Here is a 23,065-nt window from a genome sequence, read left to right as displayed (position 1 = left end):
TACTCTATATCCTACCATGGCATCTGCTACTAAGTCAGCAGCAAAACTTAAGGCATGTTCTGTGCTTTGATTAAAAGCTCCTTAGAGCAGGAATTGTCTTCCTAAATAACTGAAGAACCACTTTGCATTTCTTTGACATTTTCATAAGCAGTGTTTTGGCAGAAGGCAGTAAATCCTGGGACATTCTTCAATTCTTTGTACATTCTTCCTGTACAAATTTATTACCAAGTTTAGATTTGTCCAAGTTGAAAAAGTCAACCGTTTTGTATGAATAACACAAACCAAGACGCAGTTGGGGGATATACCCAAAGAACATGCCTACATGGGAACAGTGAACAGTAAGGTAATTGGTATTATTAAATATATAAAATGAAAAAAAAAAGGTAAAGCGGTTCAAAAGTGAGTTAAATTTGAAAGGGAGATAAACTGACTGTACAGCTGGAATCCTGGAATCTTCCTAAATTCGAAATGAAAGAGAAAGGGAAGTATCACATTGTCTTTTCTTGCCATTAAATAAAGAAAACGCTCATCTGTACCCTAATCCTCTTAAAGGAAGCAGACAAATATTGACACAATATGTATAGCAGATGCTGTTATCCTTTAGCATTGAAAGGAAAGGGCTTTCACTTGAGGATCCTCATTTAAAGGATCCTCCTCATTGTCTATTTACACCATAGCAAGAGACAGCCACAGATGACAAAAACATTAGTAATTCACCACAGAATAAGCAGATTATAGCTTCTTATATCACTATTTCAGTCAAGACTTCTTCCGTTCTGTGTTCTCAGTTAGTGGAAGCCTAAAAAACCCCGATTTTTTTTATGCATATAAGTATAGATGTTTACTGTATCAAATCAATCTCATTTTTATTACTTGCAAGTAATAATTGCAAAGAATAAGACACCTTGACATTTCAACAGAAAAAAATCATTTATAACTATAAATACTACTTTCTGTGATGATATGATCAAGAGCTTTTAAAAAACCCAGCATTTTTATTTAAAATAGGAATGACCACATACAATACTCTATATCTTCCAGCATCAAAATTTGGTCAGTCAGTTGCTGATTAGGTTCCATTAAATGTTAATACAGTATTACATGTAAATAATGCCACCCAAACAACTAATAAAGACCAAGAACCACTAATCTCAGATCGGCCACATGGCCAGTGTTATTGAAATGCCCACATTACACTTCTGCAGTGTCTCACGTGGATGCAGCTTCTCAGCAGTCTGCCGCAGCTGCTGTCCTTCATCGCTCAGAAAGGCCCTCTGACAGCGGCCTGTAACACCTCTGAGGACGAATTCAAGTGCTCTGAAGAAAAGGTTCACAACAAGGTGCATTACTAGCCATCTGCTAGCAGACAGTATGCCTTCAGCTCCTTTGGTTTTAATAATGTTCCCTTTGGGAAGTGAATCAGTTGAAGACTGCTCCAAGAAAACAGTAAATCGTACTTCGACATGGCATGTCTATACGGTTTGTGACAACGTCCTTGTTTTTTTTTCTTCCACACTTTTTTTCCAAAAACCATGCAGTGAAGGCAGTTTGATTTTATCCATATTCTTACTGTAAACATTAAGAAATATACCAAGGACAACCAGTAAGCCTGACCACACATACCTAAAGGAGATGGAGAGGAGAGAGAGAGGGAAAAAAAGAAAAGGTTACACTTCATTTGTAGTGATTATATACCGGTATTTGTGAAGTAAATAAATACAAAGTCTCTGTCTTGTTTTAGAGAGATGCAAGAGCAGACATCTGGTATCTCTAGCACAGATCATAGAAAGCAAGTGTTTTAGGTACGAAAAGATGAATCAGTGGACTAAGGGCAAGTCTGAATTTTTGTTGTTATTGTCCTTCCAACTTTCCTTGCTGGCTGGACAGTTAAGAAGCATTTAAATAATAATTAAACAGTAATTTGTCTTTCTTATATGAATAAAGTAGCCCCAAGGAGTTTTAAAATGTACTTCCTTCTTACATTTAGGAGAGTTACACTTTCTGCTACTGCTACAAACCATGATTCCCATTTAGTGTCCGTACTTTACAATGTAAACATCTTTTTGTTTTAACTCTATTATTTTAAGCCTCTGCATGTTCAGCAGTAGTAAAATACATTTGGGCATTTGGCTGTAAGCCTTGTTCTTAAGTCTGAAACACATTTATACACAGCAATACAATTATATAGTATTTTCTTTCAAACCAGAAGTAATGAGGATAACTTGGTTGCATTTTATGCACTTCGCTGAAACAAAATAAGCAAAAGCAAAGCAAAAAACCTCAAGCCACAAAAACTTGCATCTTAATGCATCATGATAACAGAAGATCCCTATTTTTCAGAAGGTCTAGCTAAGAATTCAAACCTGAGCTCATAAATGGCAAGATTATCCTACAATGGAGAAAATACCTTCCTTTAGCCTAATCTTCCTTCATAGAGAAACACTGAAATGATTTATTAACTATTATAAGCATTAAATGCTACATCAGATTGTTCTTTTTAAGAACAACAAAGTCAACATAGTAGTTTATATTCCAGGCCTTTAGAAAACAAACTATTTTCTCTGGCATGATTAGCATCAACAAGCCAGTCAATATTTACAATAGACTGCCAACATTTCCTGAAGATGTGAAATGAAAATCATTAAAGCCCAAATATAATTAATTACTGTTGTTATATCTGTACAATAAAGAATCAATTTTTTATAAAATATCGGAAAACCCATTAAAAAATTATAGATACTTACTGGAAAGTGAACGGCTTTGCGAAGAACAAAAAAGAAAGCACAATGGTCATTGCTTTTCTTCCTGTTGTTACTGCAGAGAAAAAGAAAAGTCCTTCAAGACTCTGGCTAAAGCGTGAATGGAAGACAGTTTTCAATATTAGTATATTTCCTAACTACATAATTAAGGTATCTGACTCTACCGATTATTGTCCATGGTGCAAACAGGTTGTAGATGCACTGGCTCAGTGAAAAATAGAACTAGAACCACTCCTGTTTGAAAGGAGCACAACACATCAGCAGTACCTGCTCCAGCAGCAGAGAAACGTGCAAAACAAGACTTTCTATTCAATAACTTTATTCTAGTCAATTCATAGTATCTGAAAGTGATGAACAATCCTTGCAAATAACTGCCTACATGCACTGAAAAGTAATAGCCTGTTAAAGCATAAGGAAGCCGTACCAAGCTGAATAGGATTTGGATATACCAAACCTCTTACTATTTCCACCTCATCTGATTACAATCCAGTGACACAGAAAGCTAGTTTTGGCTGTATTTTGAGGTGGAGAAAAAAAAAAAAAACAACATCTCGTAATTCTTCTGAAGCTACTGAAATCTTTACCTAGCAATATGACTTCAACTTTGTCTAGAAGCCAAATGACCAAGGATGTCAAACTGCAACAATTATAACATGTTGTCATAAAAACCTTAAAAAAAAAGCCTCCAAGTGACCTCATCACTGAAAAGAATCAAGGTGGTAACAGGAGGGGAGGACACAATCCCATTAGCCAGTGGGAATGAAGTACCCGTTTGGTTTACTCTCAAATGAGAGCATTTGGATTCAACATTGTTATTCCCCAGTGACAACAACAACAAAACCACTTAAACATGGCATGTTTAAAATTATATGAAAACATTAAAAATATAATAATGCAGCTAGGCCTAAAAACTCAGTTATAGAGATCTGGGGCTTGAGAAGGTGTTAGGCAATAGAGCAGGCTTCTCACTTAAGACGGACCCTAACACAAGTGTCTCCACAAGAAAACTATGCTCTTTGTTAACAGAAAATGTTTAGCTCACCATGAAGTGCTATTTAGTATACCAGAAGAAAAGCTCAGCTTATATCACTACATCCACCACACTAGTATAATGGTAACATAGTGACAAAAGGAAGCAATGACTAAGGACCTAAGTACTCCCAGGCTATTTTGACTACTAAGGTGAGATGCATTCAGTACCATCTTACCCTCATAAAAGTATTTCTTAAAGCATGTTCAGCATTGGAAGAAACATCTTGCACCATTGCTTAATCTGCAGCAATCTCAACTTTTTTTTTTGTTAATAATTTTCTCTACATTTTAAGAAATTTATGCCCATCAAATAAAATGATTTTCTATTACATGAAAAATTAAAGGAGAATGAAAAAGAAAATTGAGTTTTAATTAGAAAACAGTTTACAGATGAATAATTTAAAAAATGGTTAAATTACTTCAGTTTTTCTAATTACGAGTATTTCTGTTCTTTCAAATCAGTTATTAATTAAAATATTTATGTAACCATTTCCTTCTAAATTAAGTGCCTTTTCTTCTTTTTCCCAATTAAGTCTGATAATTTCTCATTCTGCTAATAGAAATACGATTTTCATTAAACTCCTTCACCCCACTATCCCAGTAAGGGGGAGAGTAGATGGTGGGGGGAAAGACAGTAATGAATGTGCTGTTCTTCCAAGGCATGATAAACATTTTCACATTGCTACAGGCAAGATGGAAAGGGCTTGCATGTTAGGATTGCCAAGGTCGGGCACGAGAAAACCTGGGAAGGGTTTACTATTTCACAGTGTTTTCAACAGTTTTAGCACAGCAAAATTTGTTTTAAGAGCTAATACCTGCACCAATACTCTCATCTGGGCTAGTTTCCAGCCAGTTCATGTACTGAACTTTGTTAAGAACAAACATCAAACAAAAGTGCTACAGCAGCAACAATTCACGGGTAATCAGAGCATGCAATTTTCAGGTCAGAATGCAAGTGTCCATTTTCCTCTCCACTAATGTGAATGAAGTAGAGCATTACCTGACAGAAACCAGCTTTTGGGGGCAGAGGGAGGAGAGGGAAGCACTTCCATGGCATCTTGCTACACCTCCCCCCCCAGTCCCTTGTGACTGATGTTTGTAGTTATAAGAAAAGGTAACCTGAGGAAGGAATGAGCCTGATGTAACTGTTCTTGACAGACTACTATGACGAGTAAAAAACGATAGGAGAGCCTACAAAGGCAATATCTAAATCTTGAAAAATGCATACAAATGACATTTTAAGCTTGGAAACAAAATTGTTATTCCAGAGAAAGTTGTTATGTTCTGTAACAATTGCATATAGCAAAGGAAAACAATTTTGGGAACAGACTGAAAGTGTGTAAAAAGGTGCTGAAAAACAATTGTCTTGCACTTTCTTTAGGGTTGCTAGGCACATCAGAAATATTAACATTAGCTGCTATCAAATTTAACTAGAGTCAATTTTCCTTATTCTAATTCAAAGTCAAGGATATTCTGATATGGAAACACTTTGGATGGTTGACTGTTTTGAACTCAAAATGACATGGATTAAAAGCATTCACTTGTAATACAATTATGTAACTTTTACCTAGCTAGTTTAGAGACACTCAGGTAGCATCGTGTATTTAAAATATTTCATGGACTCACAAATACAGATGCAAGCCACAGTAAGCTAGCACAGCAACTTGTGAATCATAACTTTTGCCATACTTCTCTTGCAAGCGGTTCCTTTGGTTTCATCATACTCTATACTGCTCCTTCCACTAGCAATCTCAGGCAGACAAACTCTCAATAGACTCTTAACATATTTCTTTGAAATCATAGAGTTATTCCACACAAAATAGGTTTAAATACTTAGTTTTCAATGCACACAGCAGCCAACACACTGTTTAAAGCCCATGCATAAAGAGATGACATCACTTGCCAGCATGGTGCTGAACTCGCTGCACTCAAGCAGCTTCCCCATTCAGAGAGAGCCAACCAAGCTCCACTACTGAGACTTCAATTTCTCACCATGACTTTTTCAAATGACTGGTTACTCAGTATGAAGAGTTATGTCCAGCTGCATTGGGGATAAGGGTTAAGGGTGAAAAATAAAGACTGAAACTCTATAAAAGCTTGTGACTCTCTTGCTGCAAGTCCTCTTTTTTCCCCTCATCAATCTAGAGATATCGGCATGCCATTGTGGAGAGGTCCGACTTGCATTTATTGCAGAAAATGATCACACTGTCAGGCAAGAACCCCCACATTACAGAAACTCTTCACTTGCACACACACTGTCACAAGAGCAGACATGATGGCATTTGGTGGCCTTCTTAACCTGGAGAGGATTTCAGTAACTTCTGACATACTTTTAGGGGGTTATACCGTTCCACATTCACGTCGGACTAACCAGCAGGGGCACCTGTGACAGACCCAAACTTTTCAACAGACCGAACACGGTTGTGTACATTTGCTCCTTCTGACCTGGGGGGTGCAGGCACACGCTGCAGCGAGCATTCAGCCAAAAACAATGCAAGACCTGCTTCCATTCTGCAGGACACAATGCAGGGCGTTTGCGTTGAAAGGGCAGAACAAATGAAAGGCTGATTATGTCTTTAGCAGAAGGTTTACACTCACCCAGTGTCAGAACAAGCTGCAAGCCAGCAGCTGTTAAACAGTTCACCAGGAGCTTGCTTATATTAAGCCCTGACTTCTAAAACCAATTCACACTCATTATTTCCTTCAGTTTCACTCAAACAACTGAGACTGTCATGAAAGTCACAATTAAGGCACACAAGTTTATTCTGAACTAAATCTGAAACGTGCCTTCAACACTGCTACAGAAACATTCCACTTCAAGCATCTGGAAATCCAGAAGCTTCAGATGAGTTCTTCATAGTTGTTCTAGCAATGGCATTTGCTGAAAATTTCCACAAATGGGATGTTTAGAGGCTATGACACTGCCTACCGTTGCCTCAATGGCATATGTACATGTTTCAGATAATATCTGTCCTTGTCTTATACTTTGCTGTACATTTCCACTGCATGCCTTCTGTTCACAGCAGTACTCTTTCTGCATTAAAATACGGTGTAGGCTATGGGCACAAGGTTACTTAACAGGCTTCTCAAGGTTGAAGCAGTGGCATAGAAAGAACCAGGAAGCGCTCAATCACACAGCACAAGAGAAGATCGCTGCTATAGAAATCAAGACCAGACAGCACAAAGAAAAAAAGGGGCCAGAATGAGAATAACCCTTAGAATCTCTGTCCTAAATAGTAAGATAAGATTACTTCATATTTTTATATGAAAAGCAGTAAAGGTATCATTTGTTCCTACCTGTTACAGCCAGAAGGGCACCAAAGATTTTAATCAAAGCTAGAACAAAAGATATTCCAAAGTATCCAGTCAAGGAGAAAAAGAATGCATAACCATAAGTCTGAACTGGATGCTGCAACAACAACAACAAACTGTTAGGAAAAGGCAAAACAAACCCTGAGGTATTGCAAATGACAAAATGACACAGAGCTACAGACTTTAATCAACTGTGTGAGCAATAATAAGCTGTTCAACAATGCATTCATGCAAAGATCCTTATTTAATTTTAGTTAAATAATGTAAAACAATAATTAAATTATAATCTCAAAAGTCTGGTTTTCTGGTTTTATTTTGTTTTTAAAACATTACCTTACTTTGTACAACAAAGACTGCATCTGGTTAATGTATGAATTACACAAGTCAACTGGTTTACACGAAGGAAACCAACAGAGAAGTGGTGAGATTTTCAAAATTATACAGAGCAATGTTTCCCAATGAAGCTGTTAAAATGAAAAAAGGAAATCTTTACACCTACCTTTGAGCAAAATGCTACTGCAGGGCTTAATCCACTGGTGCATATTAATCCCAATAAAATATACACAAAACCTATTGAATAGGAATACAAAACCTGGAATAGTTTAAGAGAAAATAATTACCCATTGACACTATACAAAAATAGAAATTAAGTGATTTCAAATACGTGGCCCTATTAACATATTCAATTTGCCTGAGTTGAATTTGTAGCATTTAAAGATATTTTCACTCCCATTTCTATAACAGTTGATGAACAGTGGAAAGGGAATAACTCTTCCTGTGCACAACAGGACAGATTTGTTAGGCTTGTCAGTTAACAACACCCTGAAGTTAAAGTTGATTGCCATAAATTCTTCAAACTAAGGATTTCACCAATTAAAATTTAACACAGCTATATAGCTAAATAGCCTGAATAATATGTAAAACATTTTCAAACTTTTCCTACTCAAGCACTCAACCATCATGACATGTCAGGTGAAGTGTGACCTGTGCTACTTCTGCTCGTGAACACTGTGCACCTGCTAATGTTGTAGGATATAAAATCCTCACACAGGGCAACCTCTGGCCTAATTTGGCCTTCAAAAGAGAATATACCTGACAAACGGGTAAGTTTTTAATTCTGTTTCAAATCTCATTTAATACACAGCTTCAAACTGGCAAAAACATCTTCATCCTTCCCTTTTCCATGTAAGGACAGGAGTTCACGCTGGAACTGCCTGTCTCTGCGCAGGCACAGAGGGAGGCTGTTCAGCAACCAGTTCTCATGAAAAAAGGGGACAGAGGGGACAGAGCACAGGACGATCCTACAGGTGCCCACCCCCTAGAACACAGTTTTAAAGCACTTGGTGCCATTTTTTTTCCTCCCCTCCAACTCACTGTAGCATCTCAATGGTTTGCAAAAATGAATCTATTAACAATCTACCAACAATTGATTAACTATGTCAAGAGAAGACAGTATGTATTTTTTCCCAGCTTTACAGTAAATGGCTATTTCAAAAGCAAAATTGTTTTCAACATCTAACTTTAAAAACCAATGACCTGATTTTCAGAGCACTTAATTTACACATTGTTTATATGTAGAGGAGTTAGCCCTCAGTTCTCCACTTGCCTTTCGCGGCATCCAGCTTTTCTTCCAAACTATCCCAAAGATCTCACTTCACACAGTGAGCAACATATAGATAGTTGTCAGGAAGTGTGATATAAATCACTTGCTTAGAATCACACAAAGGAAAAAATCAGGTGTAATTTTCCAGAGCATTGTTTAGTGTTTTAGTTACAGGATATCTTCTCTTTTCAAAATTGCTTAACACCGGGCTAGTTTCAAATTCTGCAATGAATCAGAGATCTTATCGATGACAGGTTGCCTTACTACTCAATCATATTTCTCCGTCGAGACTATTAATGGAATATGATCAATTTTAATAAAATCCACTGATAAAAATGATGCTAACAACCTCAACAGCCGCTAGTTACTCTGATACTGTCTATTAAAAAACTGTATTAACACCATTAAGAAAATAATTCCCTTCACAAACAATTCTCAGGGTCATATTTAACACATATTAATGAAAATGTGCATTGATTTTTAAATGAGACCATGTTCATAACTGAATATTGATATTCCCGACTCTTACTCTAAATTCAATTTATCTTTTAATCTCATTAGTCTAAGATATTTGTTACTGCAATTCTACACATTCCCTTGCTTTTGAAATTTTACTATACTCAATGTTTTTCTCCCTTTTATCCTTGTTATGAAGCAACAAGGCAGAAAGTCATGAAAAGAAAAAGAAATTATGTAAACTTTATTGATCATTGATTTACTGATCTATTTATTTAAATAGAATTTGAAATTCCATACTTTTCTCTATTACTGCACAGCTCATTTCACAAGCTCTATTTTCTTAAACAACTTCTAATGGCGTTAATCCAAATGCCTTTGCTCTGTACTAAGAGGCAACCACTGAACTTTGAGGAGGTTAAGTTTCAACAGGGTTGAGAACTATCATATGAGCTCAGACTCTTCAGTCACATCTGCTGTTCCTTTTATGTTAAATTCCATTCTTTTTTATCATTAATACTGACGTTAATGTTTCTTTTTGAGATTTTTTTTTAGTCTCAACGTTAATGCCAGACCCATCAAAACTCTGACAGGGTTTTCAGCAGTTTCAAACAATGCAAGTTAGATCTATATTTGGTTGCCTGTACTGTTCTGGACAATAACGCCTTTGTAATATCCACACATCGCTCTTCATGTAGCTCTGTCAGTGCATTTTGAATAGCACTACTTACTCCCATTTTCCCTTACAATAATAAAATCAAAAGTCGTGTTAGCAGAACATGATACTGCAATTATATCCTGTCCTCTTCAAAAACTAATTCACGTTTAGTACTGGTAGGTATTTACGTCAGATTTTCAAAGATATTTTAGATGGCTAAAGACAGGCAGATAGTTAGTGAGGCTTCCTGAAGCACTAATCACCAATTACCAATGGCATCAGTGGAAGTTAGAAGACTTGAATATTCAAGAAGTGCTCAACTATCTAAAAATCAGGCCCTAAACTGCAATTTGATTATGCAAAGCAACTGATGAGAAAGTTATATGTGATGTCTGACTCAGAAGGCAGAAAAAATTTTCACCTACAAAAAGTGATTTCTGAAATTCTGCTAGTATTACTCCACCAAATTCTTTGAAGACAATATAAGACAAACAAAATCTGTATTTCCTTAACCACTACACTGATTCTCTATAAACTGTATGAATATACAAAGCCAACACATCATCTGACAGCCTAACATGAAATAAAAGGTCTTCTTTTTATATTCAGCTCTTTATAACAGAAGCATCACAAGGAAGATACCAATTACCAAACGAACACTGTCAGGAGGCAAATGGCAAGAAAGCAGTTACAGACTGTACTTGGTTTTGGACCTCTGACATTATGGCTATGGCATTATGGCTGCATGTCTGGCAGCAGTTAACTGTGGATACTGAGGAAAAAAGAAAGGAACTCAAACAAGAATAAAGTAGTATTTTTCAGGCATATCCCACCTTCCAGAAACTTGCAGCTCAAAGTTCTTAAGCCATCCTAATGAATATAAGGTATAATCCAAGCCTCCTCCTAATTATTTTTATCTCCATTAAGAAGCTATATTACTTGAATTTTTCATAAATAAGAGACTGGGTTTTCTAGTCATATCCAACAAGCTAAATATCAAACGCGTCAAGTGCTTGACTAAATATCAAGAATTATTTGCATTTTTGGCAGTTAAAAATGTATACTGGAATAAAAGTTTTGTTTACTTTAGAGAAAAAGATGTGAAATGCAGACCAAGTTTGCCAAAAGAGGAAAAAAAAAAAAAAAAGATGTCAGAATGCATGTTCTGTACTAATATGAAAAAACTGAACAAGACTTTTTCAAAGCTATGTATTTTGCTGAATCAAGAACAGACTTATCTATATCAAAAGAACAACATATATTTTTAGTAAATTTTAAGTGCCTGACCACACAGAAACCATTCCACTGATTTTGATTGATTTTGGGGTTGCTTGGCAGACTCTTCCCTTTCCATATAAAAGAAAATATTGCTAGAAAATAAATTCTTTTGTAGCTACAATATACATTTGAAACAGTATACAGAAAGTAGAACCCCTGAAAGGTAAAGAGTGAATACACAAAAAACTATTATTTACGCAAGCAAAAGAAAAGCAGATTAATTAATGCCTTGTCATTGCCTGTCCCATGTCTGATGAAATAAGCACTTAAAATTGCAAAGCATTTCAATTTCATATTAATTCAGATCTTCATATCTCCCCCCGCCTCCTGCGGACAGCTCATCACTTTGAATACTTAAGTACTCCCAGAGTCTGTGTGATAGAGCACTAAATTAGAATCTGGTATTTACCATTTCTGAATTAGAACCATTGTGCAACTTCATAGCTTTTTCCTGCACATTTCCTATAACTGCATCTGCGCAGAGGGCAAGTGATATTAGGACCACACCTAACATAAAAAGCAAGAAACAACAACAAAAATGTATTCAGAATATTTATCAACAAAACAGAATAGTGATGAAAACCACTCTGTGTTCTGAAAAAACAACTCAGAAATAGAAAAAAAGCAAAAAAATAAATCTGTATATCATATTGCAAATGTCAACAAAACTACTTCATTATACTGATATAAGTTTGAACAATCTATAAAGCATTATTTTCCTGGTTAAACCCAGACCACTACGTGTGTCTGATCTTGACAGAAACACTGGGGCACTGCTGTAATACAAGTAAACTGTATTTTTTGCAGTGGCAAAAGTGAGGGAATAAAAAAGTAGTACTCCAAAAATGCACTTTAGGAAGATAAATTATGAGAGAATATATCCCGTTAAGCAGCAAACCTTAGGTTATTTTCCCTGACAAAGGAAAAAATCTACTATACATTTAACATCAAAATAGAGTAGTGATAGAACAAATGCAAGAGTCTACTTCGCAGTGGAAAACTTTCATTACTAAAGTACTGCTTTTCAAAAAAAATACTGTTGAGTTACAAAATCCATGCTTTTATGTTGTCATACCTCACAACAACAGAATCTTTAGGCATGTAATCAGCTTTCCAATGACAAGAACTAATAACTACCTATGCCAGCCAATACATTTCCCAACCTCTAAACTTTGAATCTTCCATGACTGTAGCAACTGTTGCATTTAACATTGCAAGAGTTAGAAATTAATAATGCAAATAAGTAAAATTTCAATTTTACTAAAATATACCACATTAACTTGTCACGTAAGAGAGGACTGTGATAGTGCTGCATTTACCAAATAGTGGCAAAATTCATGAACAGGAGCTGCAGCGGTATGCAGTAGATAAAGCATGACTAAGAATTATTGGAAAGGGTGCTAAATAAGTTCTCAGAAACATAAAGCCTGGAACGGTTACTAGATGCTTCCACTATTACGAAACAGTGGATGTCTGCTGCCTCCATTATTACATCAGTCCAAAATTTTAAAGGAAGAAAACACTAGAAGTAGACTAGGAGATCAAGGAGATCTCCTAGGTTCAGTATTAATCCAACCACTGTACAAGTATATAACACATTCTTTCTATTGACAACTTATTCTTCCATGCCAATTGAGATAATAATTCCACTTAAGTTTCTTCACATCAGAAGCTCAAAAATATATTAGTTCTGATTTTATACAGCATAGAAAAGCTAGAGTGGGTACCCAGAATATGATCTACAGGAAGTAGAAAGTAAATTATTATGAAATGGTAAAAGATTGAAAGGTTTAACCAGAAAAATAAAATCCTCAGATTTTGAAGTATTCTAAATGTTCAAATGGCATTTTGACAATTTTATTTTACTATCTCTATTTAGAAGAAACTATTTCCTGAAAACAAGCACAGGATATTTCAACATCAGGCATGATACTTTCAGAAAGTTAAAAAGCTAAAAGGTAAGGCTTAGAAAGAAATGCCTCTTCTGCCACAGATGTAGTACCATGACACAATGTAATCTGCATTTTTAGTGTGATACCTGAAGGCACTACACCAAGAACATTTAGACTCTTTATGGAACGTTTACTGTAGACAAAATAAGCATTTTATGAAACTATAAAGTACATTATATCTTTACCTGTCAAGTTGAAGTTTGGTGCAACCGTGCTGTCAGCTAAAGTAAACCATATTAATCCAAGACTCATACACAGGGCAGCAGAAACATCTGCAATATTATAACGTTTTCCTACAAAAGCAATACAAACAACATGAATAAGACTGTAATACTCTTAGTATTTTGGATTTACCGCAGGCTAGAACCTAGACTCAGAGGAAAAAACTGTTTCAATGTCATTCTTCTATTAAAGGACATGGCCTAAAGTCCTGACCTTTCATGGTCAGGATCCCTCCCCTCTACAGCAACAGTTCCTAACAAGAAAGGCGGCCTTTGCAGATGCGATCTGATTTTTGTGCCCAATTTTACTTATATTCATGAAGTACATACTCCCTCACAAATCACCATCTCAACAACCTCAGGACAGCTTGGATACTTTCTGAAGTCCACTTTCTCATGTAAGACATTGCAGCAGCCCCAGTGATCACAGAGAGAAACTGTTCCTAAGCATTTAGCCGTCTAGTTGGAAATCTGCACGTTTAGAACCCTACATTGTTTTTCAGTTTGGGGCAAACAGGATGAGAGGGGGGAAGGAATAAGAAAAGGAAAATAGAAAGACAGGAACTGGTATGCCTTGTTCTTAATAACCTATTATTTTTACTTAGAAGTCATGGCTTCCATATAAGTTTCTAAGAAAATTTTTCCAGTATGGAAAATTGTGACTGAAAAATATTCACAGCTTCTGAGACTATTATATGTGCATAATTTACACACACAATATAGTACACATCATATATACTATATTCTCAGAAAAGTATATATATCTATATAAAGTCTGTATGTAGACACACACACATTGTACACATTAGAGTTTTAAAAAGTTTTCAGAGACTAATCTTCCCTTAATTCAAATGATATACCATGACTCTTAGTAAACAATTAAGGGTGTATGAGTGTGCATGTGTACACAAGCATGCAAAGTTGTATGGTTGACAAGGCTGGATGAGATTTTTCTTTAAATGCATTTAGGGGTCCAGACAGAGTTCTCAGGAAGTTCAGGCTTCTATTGTGAAGAGAAAGCCAGAACTAACTACAAAAGAAATGAACAATTTTGAATTCTGCTCCCTAACACTTTCATATGCAAAGTTTTATTGACTTAATGAATCCTGACTTACCATAGAACGGAAAACTGAATACTATACTTAAAACTTACTATAGCACAGGTACAGGAGTATGTTTATTTACGTAATTACAGTATTTTCTGTTGTTTTCCAGATCCCTTTTTTTTATTACTAGACTATGAACAACAACCTTAGGATGAGGCATACAGCATTTGTGTACCCAGAATTAAAATCAGATGTATTTCTTAGTAAACATTTGTATGGAAAAAAAAAAGGGGGGGGGGGGGGGGGAAGGTGGGAAGGCAGGAGGAGAGGCAAGCTTTTTAAACAAAATGCATGGAGGATTTCTTCAAAAATTATGCCTGCATTTTTTTTTAATTTCTAAGTTTTTCATCAAAAATGGTTCATTTGTTTTTTAAACCCAGTCGTTTCACAAAGTGACTTAAAAATAAGAAGGCCTGCTTAAAAAAGAACTTTTCTGACTGACCTATACCATTTCCCTGCCCCATCTTCTGTTCTGTTTAATCTGTATGTTTTTTGAGATGTTCTTTCAGAAATTCATGGGTTTTGGCAGGTAGTAAAAACACTATCTTTTCCTCTGCAAGCAAGAATTGCAATAAAACTTAAAGAAATACAAGATTCCACACATGATTGCCTCCCAAAAAACAAAAAATACTTATCAGCAAAATGAACGCTTACCTTGGATAAAAACCCCGCCTATCATAACTGGAATCAGTTTACAGCACTTGAAGATGACTTGAGTAGGGTAATTCAGATATCCTAACGAGGTATTTGACAAACCCATAGTTCCCACTGTTAAAAAGGCTATTATCATGTAGGTTTTCCCAGGAATTCTACAAAATATAAACATAAATCTTGGTATTACAGACATATTGCAATTCTAAAAGGGATTTAGCTTGGACAATCTGGATAAAAGAATAACTTTGTAACAGATCTTGGGCATTTTTCTCATTGATTCTCACCCCATAATAGAAACTTAAAAATGAACAAAAATAAGCACTTTCAAATTTAATTTAATTACCACTAATAATTTACATTCAAATATAGACACTATAAAAACTCGGGATGTATTCAAGTGATAATTTCTTTATTTCCTTCTGAGGATGTATATCACTTACGAAAGAATCAATACATAAATTTTAAGTTATTTGGCAAAGGAGACACAGTAGGTTCATATACCTACAAATCCTCTCTGTCACGGTCTCTGGATCAATTTTTTCGCAATGACATTTTTAGAGTGGAGAAAATGGAAACATGTACAATTATACAAGTAAAAAAACGAAAGATAAGTGACTTAAGTATCACCAAATAGCAGCCTGCCATTCAAAGCCAAATTAAGCAGCATGAGATGTCTTGCTGTAAAACACTGTCTTACCCATAATTCAGTCTGTAACATAGGCATTTTCTGAGGTATGTTAGCAAAATAACTGTATAAAAAGACTTAGGAAGGACAGAATTTACTATAAAAAGTAGGAAATAAATTTTTAACATCTGTAAGAGGACGTACAGATTACAGAAAACAAAATGTTAAAAATATTAAGATTTACCTTTACCTTACAACATGCAGGGCTACATTCCATAAACTGAACTGTTTTTATAAACAAAATGTGAATACTAATTATAGAAAGCTAGACAGGCAAAAAAAATGTATTATCTAAAGCATTTGAAGGATCTCAAAACATAAGATGATGGTGTTTAAAACACAAATTATATTTCTTTCAAAAGTTACATTGCTTGGCTATAAAACAATTCTACAACCTAAAAATCAGTATATAAAACATCATGCAAGGATAACTACAGGTAAGGAAGACTGGATATGCTCAACTAAGAAAATACCCTTTAAATGCACTTTTTAAATTTACAAATTTAAAAGGCTCATGGCAGCCTCTGTCCAAGCTAAAAACAAACAAACAAACAAACAAACAACAACAAAAAAAAGAACACCAGTTTGCAGGGACTGCAGTTTGAGAGGAAACCATAAGAATGGCCACAGGGCCACAGTGAGTCAGATAAGACTACCTCATTTCCACAGGATTCAAGACTGAAAGAATCTCCTTGTTTAAGTACAGTGAAGACTAGTTTTATGGCAGAGGGTTTCAAGTAGAATTTGAAATAAAAAATATAAAACAAGAAAGTTCCTTTGGTGAAAGCTTAAATGATCACATCAAACATTCAGCAGACCTGTGATGCTCTAAGATACATAGTTTTTGAGGAATGTACTGCTAAGGAGGTACAGAGCTCTAAGGAAAGCGTATTACATGAGAGATGGCTGGAAGTGCCACGAAGTGCAGTCTGCTTGTTCTGGACACAACCACCCATGGCAGCACACACATGAGTTAGTCTGTATCAGTTAGCTTGGGGAAACAAATAGCTCCCTGAGCAGGTCAACATGACAATACAGGCTTCAAATCTAAGCAGGCGTGTTATCTGGTTACCTGTATGTTCTGCCAAGCCAGATATATATGTATACACACATATATAGAATGTTCTCCCTATTACAGAGGAGTTGTATTTTAGAAGTTGCAGGATGTATGCTGTAAATAATCCTACTTTAGATAAAATCCAAGTAGTGAAACAAACAGGTTCACATCTTGGAAGCTGTTTATTAATATAAGAGCCTTAACTTAATAGCATCCTAGTTCAGAGCCTAAGCTCTATTACTGATCATTACCACTTCTTAGCTTTGACATATTTATTCTCACAGTATATCCAAAAGGGCATCTTACCTTACACATGTAAAGAAAATAACAATAATAGCTAAATGGTTTTGACAGATACTAAAAGATATGTATGTAAAAACAGAATCACAGAATGCTGAGGGTTGGAAGGGACAAAACAAAGGATTTAGACCCAGGAATTTCTAATTCACTAACTACAGCATGCCAGACATGACAGAAAATGAAGGGAACTCATAGTTGAAGATACATGCTCCTGTTTACTTTTACTAATCATAAGCTTACTTATTAAATATTTTCTAACACTGTCCAATAAGTTAATTTAACTATGAAACTGCTACCACAGCCTCACAATATTCACAGTCAAACAAAAGATGTTAAAAATATTATACATACCTTCTCCTTTTGTCCTGAATCAACTGCAATTCTATTAGTCCAAATATGGAATAAAATCCAAACTGCACTAAAGTAAGGTACCAACCAAACGGTTTAAAGCCTTCCACTGAAAATATCAGTTCCTATTAAAAAAAAAAAAAAAAAATACAGTGAGGTCATACAAACAGTAAATGAAAACAAATCAAGAGATTTATTTTTTTCTTCAGATACATGCAAAACTATTATTTGCAGCTATTAATTATATTAATTATTAACTAGAATTCATCTGCCATATATTTTTCAGTACTTGCAAAGTACTGAAAAAGACAATTTAGTTTCTGCAAAACATGAGAAAAGTTATTTCTGGTATAACTCATGAAATTAATGGACTGATTCCTCAAGTGAATACATTTGATCCATGAATATTCACTCCAAATTATGGATGGATTCCTGTCTGCATTTCACTTGAATTTCTATTCATTTACTCAGACTTTGTTTTTAGTCAGAATTTATAAATAGCTTGCAATAAATTAAATGCAAACTTTCTATAAAAGACAGTAGACCAGTAGACAAGTTTGCTGTTCTTTCATTTCTTAGGAACATGAACTTCATATTTTGACTGTCTACATTAAATAGCATTTGTGAGCTTGTAAATAGGCATGCTGTACAGATATCTAGAACCAGAGTGAATTTTTACAGAAAAATATACACAGTACATAAGGAATTATGCAGCCAATTACCTGCAGAGATGACAGTAGGGCCTACACTTAAAAAACCCAACTGCCTAAGTATTTTCCTTTTTAAGATTCTGCTTTCAATTACTGGCAACTGTTGAATGTAATTGTTCAGATTTTTTTTTCATTTTAACAAGCTTCTCAGATGTTTCCGAAAAAAGCATGAGAAAAAATAAGATTTTTTGACAATCTTTGAAAATATTCAGCTGAACTTCAGAAGAGAAACCAGAAATGCAACTGGTCAAGATAAGAGAAAATACAGTTAGCAGAAATAGAAAGCTCACAGAAATGCTTAAACTGCTATAAAACTTACGATTTGTCTGAACACTACTCTTCTGCTTAACAAACAACCACAGCACATACTTCAGTCTTCTCAAGAATTAAGAGCAGAGAGAACAATGAACTATTACCATTTTAATGGGCATACTGAACTAATCTGAACTGATCACACTTACTGTCAATGATCTAAAGGTTTCAACTTCAATAAGGACTTACATGGTAGTCACTGTGACTCTAAAGCTCATTTGTTTTTAGTAAAAACAATAGGTAAGTCATGCACATAGAAGTTAAACAGTTAAACTCCAACTGTATCAAAACTTGTGGGCAAAGAGAAAAATCATACATTATATACCTATTACTCTTAACTCCTACCTTGACTTTGCAATTCGTATTTGCTTTAAATGTCTTTGGATATTAAATTAGCTGCTATAATATTATGCTATTAAAAAGAGAAGGAACATAGTGTAAGTGGCATAAGACATAGGTTCATGGCATTTACCTGTAAATATCCATAGACTAGATAAAACATAAAAACTCCAGAAACACAGATGAAAAACTGAGTAGGTTTGTTAAATTTGCTGAGATTCATGCCAAGAACTACCACATCATCTACTGATTTAATATGAGGCGACATAGCCTGAGATTTGGAAGGTACACTGATGGAAATGTATTTTCTTGACGAATTAAACTTAAGATCCATGATTCCTCGGTTGCTGCATTCGGTATTTCTGTTATCTTCTTTTTGTTCTTCTCCCTCGTTTGTTCTCCTTGTTTCTGTCTGAAAGATGGGAGAAATGCTAAAGTCAGAAGAGATTTAACATATGACCTTCCAAAAAGGACAGGAAACAAGCATGGAGTTTATATAAAAATGTAAAGTTTCAACGGTTTCACTGGTTTGATGAGTTTTTTGGTTTTTGGGTTTTTTTTTGGTTGTCCAAAGTTAAAGGCCTTTCTTCTGTTCTAACATTCTTACTTCCATTCATGTGGGAACAATTCCTATACTCAAAAAAGAGAGAGCAGGAAAAAAAAAAAGGCAGCAGCAACAGAAAAACAGACTCTGTTTCAGCCTCTAAGTGATTAAGAGGAGTGACTACTCGGGATATGACTGATTCCATGCTCAACCATAATGAAAGTATAGTATGGTATGCAGGCACTGTAGTTCTATCTAGTTTAGTTCATTTTCACAGTAGGGTGTACCAAAGTAGCCTAACATATATGAAAATGTTAACAAAAAGATTAAAAGGACAGTTGTGGAAAAAGTGTGGTTACCTAGTGATATATACAGTATGGCAGTACCTTTAATATTAACCACATGGAGCCATTTCTATATGTAACGTAAAACAAAACTGGTGACTGAAACCGAGCAAAAAAAAAAAATAGAAGTTCACTAGATTGGCAGGCAAATAACTTTTTTCTCCAGTTGAGTGGAGAGCACGATATTTGAGGCAGTGGTTTCCCCCCCTGCCCCTTCCATTTCTCATTTTTCAGCATCAGGCTACACGCACTGGTCAGTCCATTCTTCCACGATCTTTAGTTGCAGGTCAGCAGCTAGTTCAGTCAGCAGTCAGTAACTAAATGTTGCCTCAACTCTTTAATGCTTTCTTTTCTCCAGCTTAAAAATACTTCTCATCCCAAAACTACAAAAATCCCTTCTCTCACAATTTTCAGATTGTAAGTGTGCTTATATAAAAGGTAAGTCATGATACATTAACCTAGGATCTCCCCTTGAAATAATTTTCCAGAAAAAGGAAATGCAGCAAGTCTAATATACACAGACATTGGTGAGTCATTGTGCAATAATAATAATAAAAAAAAAATACAAGTTTGGTCGAAAAATGAGGGATGAATATAAAGCTTGCAATGCCATTTTCTTTTCTGATACAAGTAATTATCAAGCTGGAATAAGATTCCTATTAAAGTTCAGAAAGAATAGCTTGGGGACTGTAATAACAATTTAGGACCTATGATAACAATTTCTGTTTAAATTCAGAGCTCCTCAGTTCAGAACTAAAGCAGGAGATAGAAAGTTTACCCTTGTGAATTTTTAGTTAATCGTGAAGTGAGGCAGCCATAAAAAAAATAAATAAAGAAGGCAGGGAAGGGAGAAAGGAATAAGGAATAAGTAAAAAGTTAAGCAGCCTCTTTTCAACAGAGACAGGAACGGTGGGACAGTACACATGCTCAGTTTTCCAAGGATACAAAACCAGAAGGAGGGGCTGACAGGCCAGAAGGCTGCACTGCCATTCAAAGGGACCTCAACAGGGTGCAGAATGAGGCAGAGAGGAACCTCAGAAAGATCAACAAAAGAAAATGTGGAAAGAAAGTGCTTTGTGCATGAGAAGTTGGAGACTGATTGGCTAGGGTGCAGATACTCAGAGAAGGACACGGGTGGTCAGCTGGACAACAAGCCCACCCGAGCCAGGCCCTTTCCACGGCCCTGGGCTTTCTGCACAGTGGTTGGACTAGACGATCTCTAAAGGTCCTTTCCAACCTTGACCATTCTGTGAAGTACCAGCATCACCCTACAAGGCACACATGGACTTTACATGGAATATCATTGCTGTGATCATCCTCAAAGAAAGATGACCTCAAAGCCTGGCTGCAGAAAATTGTTATCAGGATGACTTAAGGGAATAGAGTCCATTCTTGTGAAATGAAACAGGATGACAGCTTTACTTGTTTAGCCTAACAAAGAACATATGAAAAGGGGATGAGCTTACTTTTAATAAAAGCATCACAGAGGTTACTGCTAAGGTGAGAAAACAGCTCTAATTTTAAGGACAGTGGCATGAGAATGGGTTTGAACTGATCATGCACAAACTTTATTAGAAATTAACCTCTGACTTCTCATTGATCAGTGTTGCGTAACAATCCAAAAAAAAAAAAAAAGAAGAAACTACTCAATTGTTTTAAAATGAGAATTCTATAGAAATGTTTATATATAGCTGTTAAGACTGGGCTTTGTAACTGAGAAGCTCTCCTTTAGTCCTCTGTTTACAGTATTTCTCAGAACTTCCCTTTTCCCAGAAAAAAAAAATAAAAAGATGTACTAGGTTAGCACTCTAAATTTCAAGGCCAAGATGCAAATCACTGTGAAGACAGGGAAAAACATCCATTATTGACACTTTAGCTAATTCCATTTTTTCATTAGCATCTATTCAGATCTCTCTTGAGCAGTGTACGCTACCCCTGGGCAGACCTACAGTATTTCTTAAGGTGACAATTTCTCAGTAGAACCACGAGCTGCTGAGAAGTAATTTGAGCCTCATTTTTCACTTGAAAGGGAACACAGGCCCAATCACGTACGGTCACATGCTCCTCTGGAGTCTCACAATACAGGGAACTGTGCAGTGCCTACTCTCATACCTAAGTTTTCCACTTTGGCCACTGATTTAGATATTACTTAACAGCTTCATGAGTGGGACAGAGCACCAAAGCTGGATGAGAACCAGAGGGCAGGACAGAGAGTAGCAAGCAGCAGTTATTAATACAACTTTGTATTTTCAATTATTTATATTCAATATAGTTAATCAGCAACAATGTCAGGCTTTATAATCTATCGGCTTAACCTCCTGAAGATGATTAAGGCTGCCACGAAAGCACTAAGAAACAGCTCTGAAAATTACAGCTCTGAGAAATTCCTCAAGCAACTGATTCACCTGTTGAACAAAGATACTGCAAAAATCCATTTAACAAGAATTGAGTAGCTCCTAAGTCTCCCTGATTCACGTAGCATTGCAGTCCCCTTCTTTTCTCCTAGTTGGTGTAAAACAAATAGACAAAATAAACAACACATTATTTAGGTAAAAAATACTTTTTGTTCTTTTGTCCTTCACAAAAAAACAAACAAACAAAAAATACTAAGACTTTAGACAAGACTTTAATTTAATACAAAGGTAAATAATAGCTTGGAATTAATAATATGCAGAAATCATCAAATAACTAGAAAAATAAGCTTTCCTTAACTTCTGAAAGTTCATGGTTTGTAATAGACATCATAGAAGAATATTTTAAGTGACAGATTTTTTTTTTAATCCTGAAAAGCATTATTTTAGAAACTGCCTGGGTGGAAGCAGGCCATGAAGTTCAGCTGCACAAGCTCACCGGCTCGGCTAGAAAAAGCCGCTGTCAGGAAGATCACTTCGACAAGCCACCTGAGGCGACAACGGACCTAAATTCCAACGCCAGCCCTAACCAGGGCTCACTTCCTGTGGAAGCCACTCCACGAGCGCCCGGGGGCTGCTCGAGGCTGCAAGGCCACAACCACCCGCCCGTGGGAGCGGAGCTTCTCCCTGGGGGCGGCTACGTGGCTCACGCCCGGCCGGGCCCGTGGCCAGCACGGACGTGGCTCCCCTGGCCACGGCACCTGTCCCGCCGCAGGGGCAAGGGGAAGGCTCCCGGCTGCAAGACGGCTCCCCCACAGCCCCAAATCCCGCCGCGACACGGAGCTGGGACCCCTGTGCCCAGCCCCCCCCCGCCATCGCGCGCCCGCGGCCCCGGTTACCGGAAGGCGTTCCCCAGGCAGCGACCTCTTCCCGGGGCGAGAGCAGGGGCGGCCCCAGGCCCACCCCTACCTGTGGGCAGCAGGAGGCGGCGCCGGGGGGCGCGAGCCGGGGCGGCCCCAGGCCCACCTCTACCTGTGGGCAGCG

The 23,065-nt window shown here is 36.4% G+C and overlaps 1 protein-coding gene across 3 annotated transcripts; it reads right to left on the bottom strand.

Annotated features, from left to right (window-relative positions):
* Positions 1-1,319: 1,319 nt before the first annotated feature.
* SLC35B3 (solute carrier family 35 member B3) lies at positions 1,320-19,176 on the bottom strand. Of its 3 annotated transcripts, XM_088521739.1 has the most exons (10): positions 18,916-19,176; positions 17,425-17,546; positions 15,032-15,186; positions 13,236-13,343; positions 11,508-11,605; positions 7,603-7,695; positions 7,096-7,200; positions 4,792-4,910; positions 2,745-2,814; positions 1,320-1,623 (listed from the first exon to the last, which is right to left on the bottom strand). In XM_088521739.1, exons 1-10 carry the CDS (start codon positions 19,114-19,116, stop codon positions 1,579-1,581), a joined length of 1,116 nt encoding a protein of 371 aa, XP_088377865.1. In that variant the 5' UTR covers positions 19,117-19,176; the 3' UTR covers positions 1,320-1,578. The 3 variants fall into 3 exon arrangements, with proteins under 3 accessions (XP_088377865.1, XP_010219246.2, XP_088377864.1); XM_010220944.2 differs by lacking the exon at positions 4,792-4,910 and having other exon boundaries at positions 7,089-7,200; XM_088521738.1 differs by lacking the exons at positions 1,320-1,623; positions 2,745-2,814 and having other exon boundaries at positions 4,830-4,910; positions 7,089-7,200.
* Between the last annotated feature and the right edge of the window lie 3,889 nt (positions 19,177-23,065).

The sequence above is a fragment of the Tinamus guttatus genome, unplaced genomic scaffold (assembly GCF_059628265.1).
Source record: "Tinamus guttatus ecotype Peru unplaced genomic scaffold, ASM5962826v1 Tinamus_guttatus_pri_ptg000131l, whole genome shotgun sequence".
Lineage (NCBI taxonomy): Eukaryota > Metazoa > Chordata > Aves > Tinamiformes > Tinamidae > Tinamus > Tinamus guttatus.
Note: the sequence above shows the minus strand (reverse complement) of the source record. Positions and strands in the feature narration are given on the sequence as shown.

Bases quoted from the DNA above. Each gene is read 5' to 3' on its own strand.
- SLC35B3 (XM_088521739.1), bottom strand. From the start codon at position 19,116: ATGGATCTTAAGTTTAATTCGTCAAGAAAATACATTTCCATCAGTGTA. The intron at 7,201-7,602 runs GTAGGTGTAAAG...TTGTTGTTGCAG, and splicing joins CAGTAGCATTTTGCTCAAAG to CATCCAGTTCAGACTTATGG. The intron at 2,815-4,791 runs GTAATGCTCTAC...TTTTCTCTGCAG, and splicing joins CAAAAGCTGGTTTCTGTCAG to TAACAACAGGAAGAAAAGCA.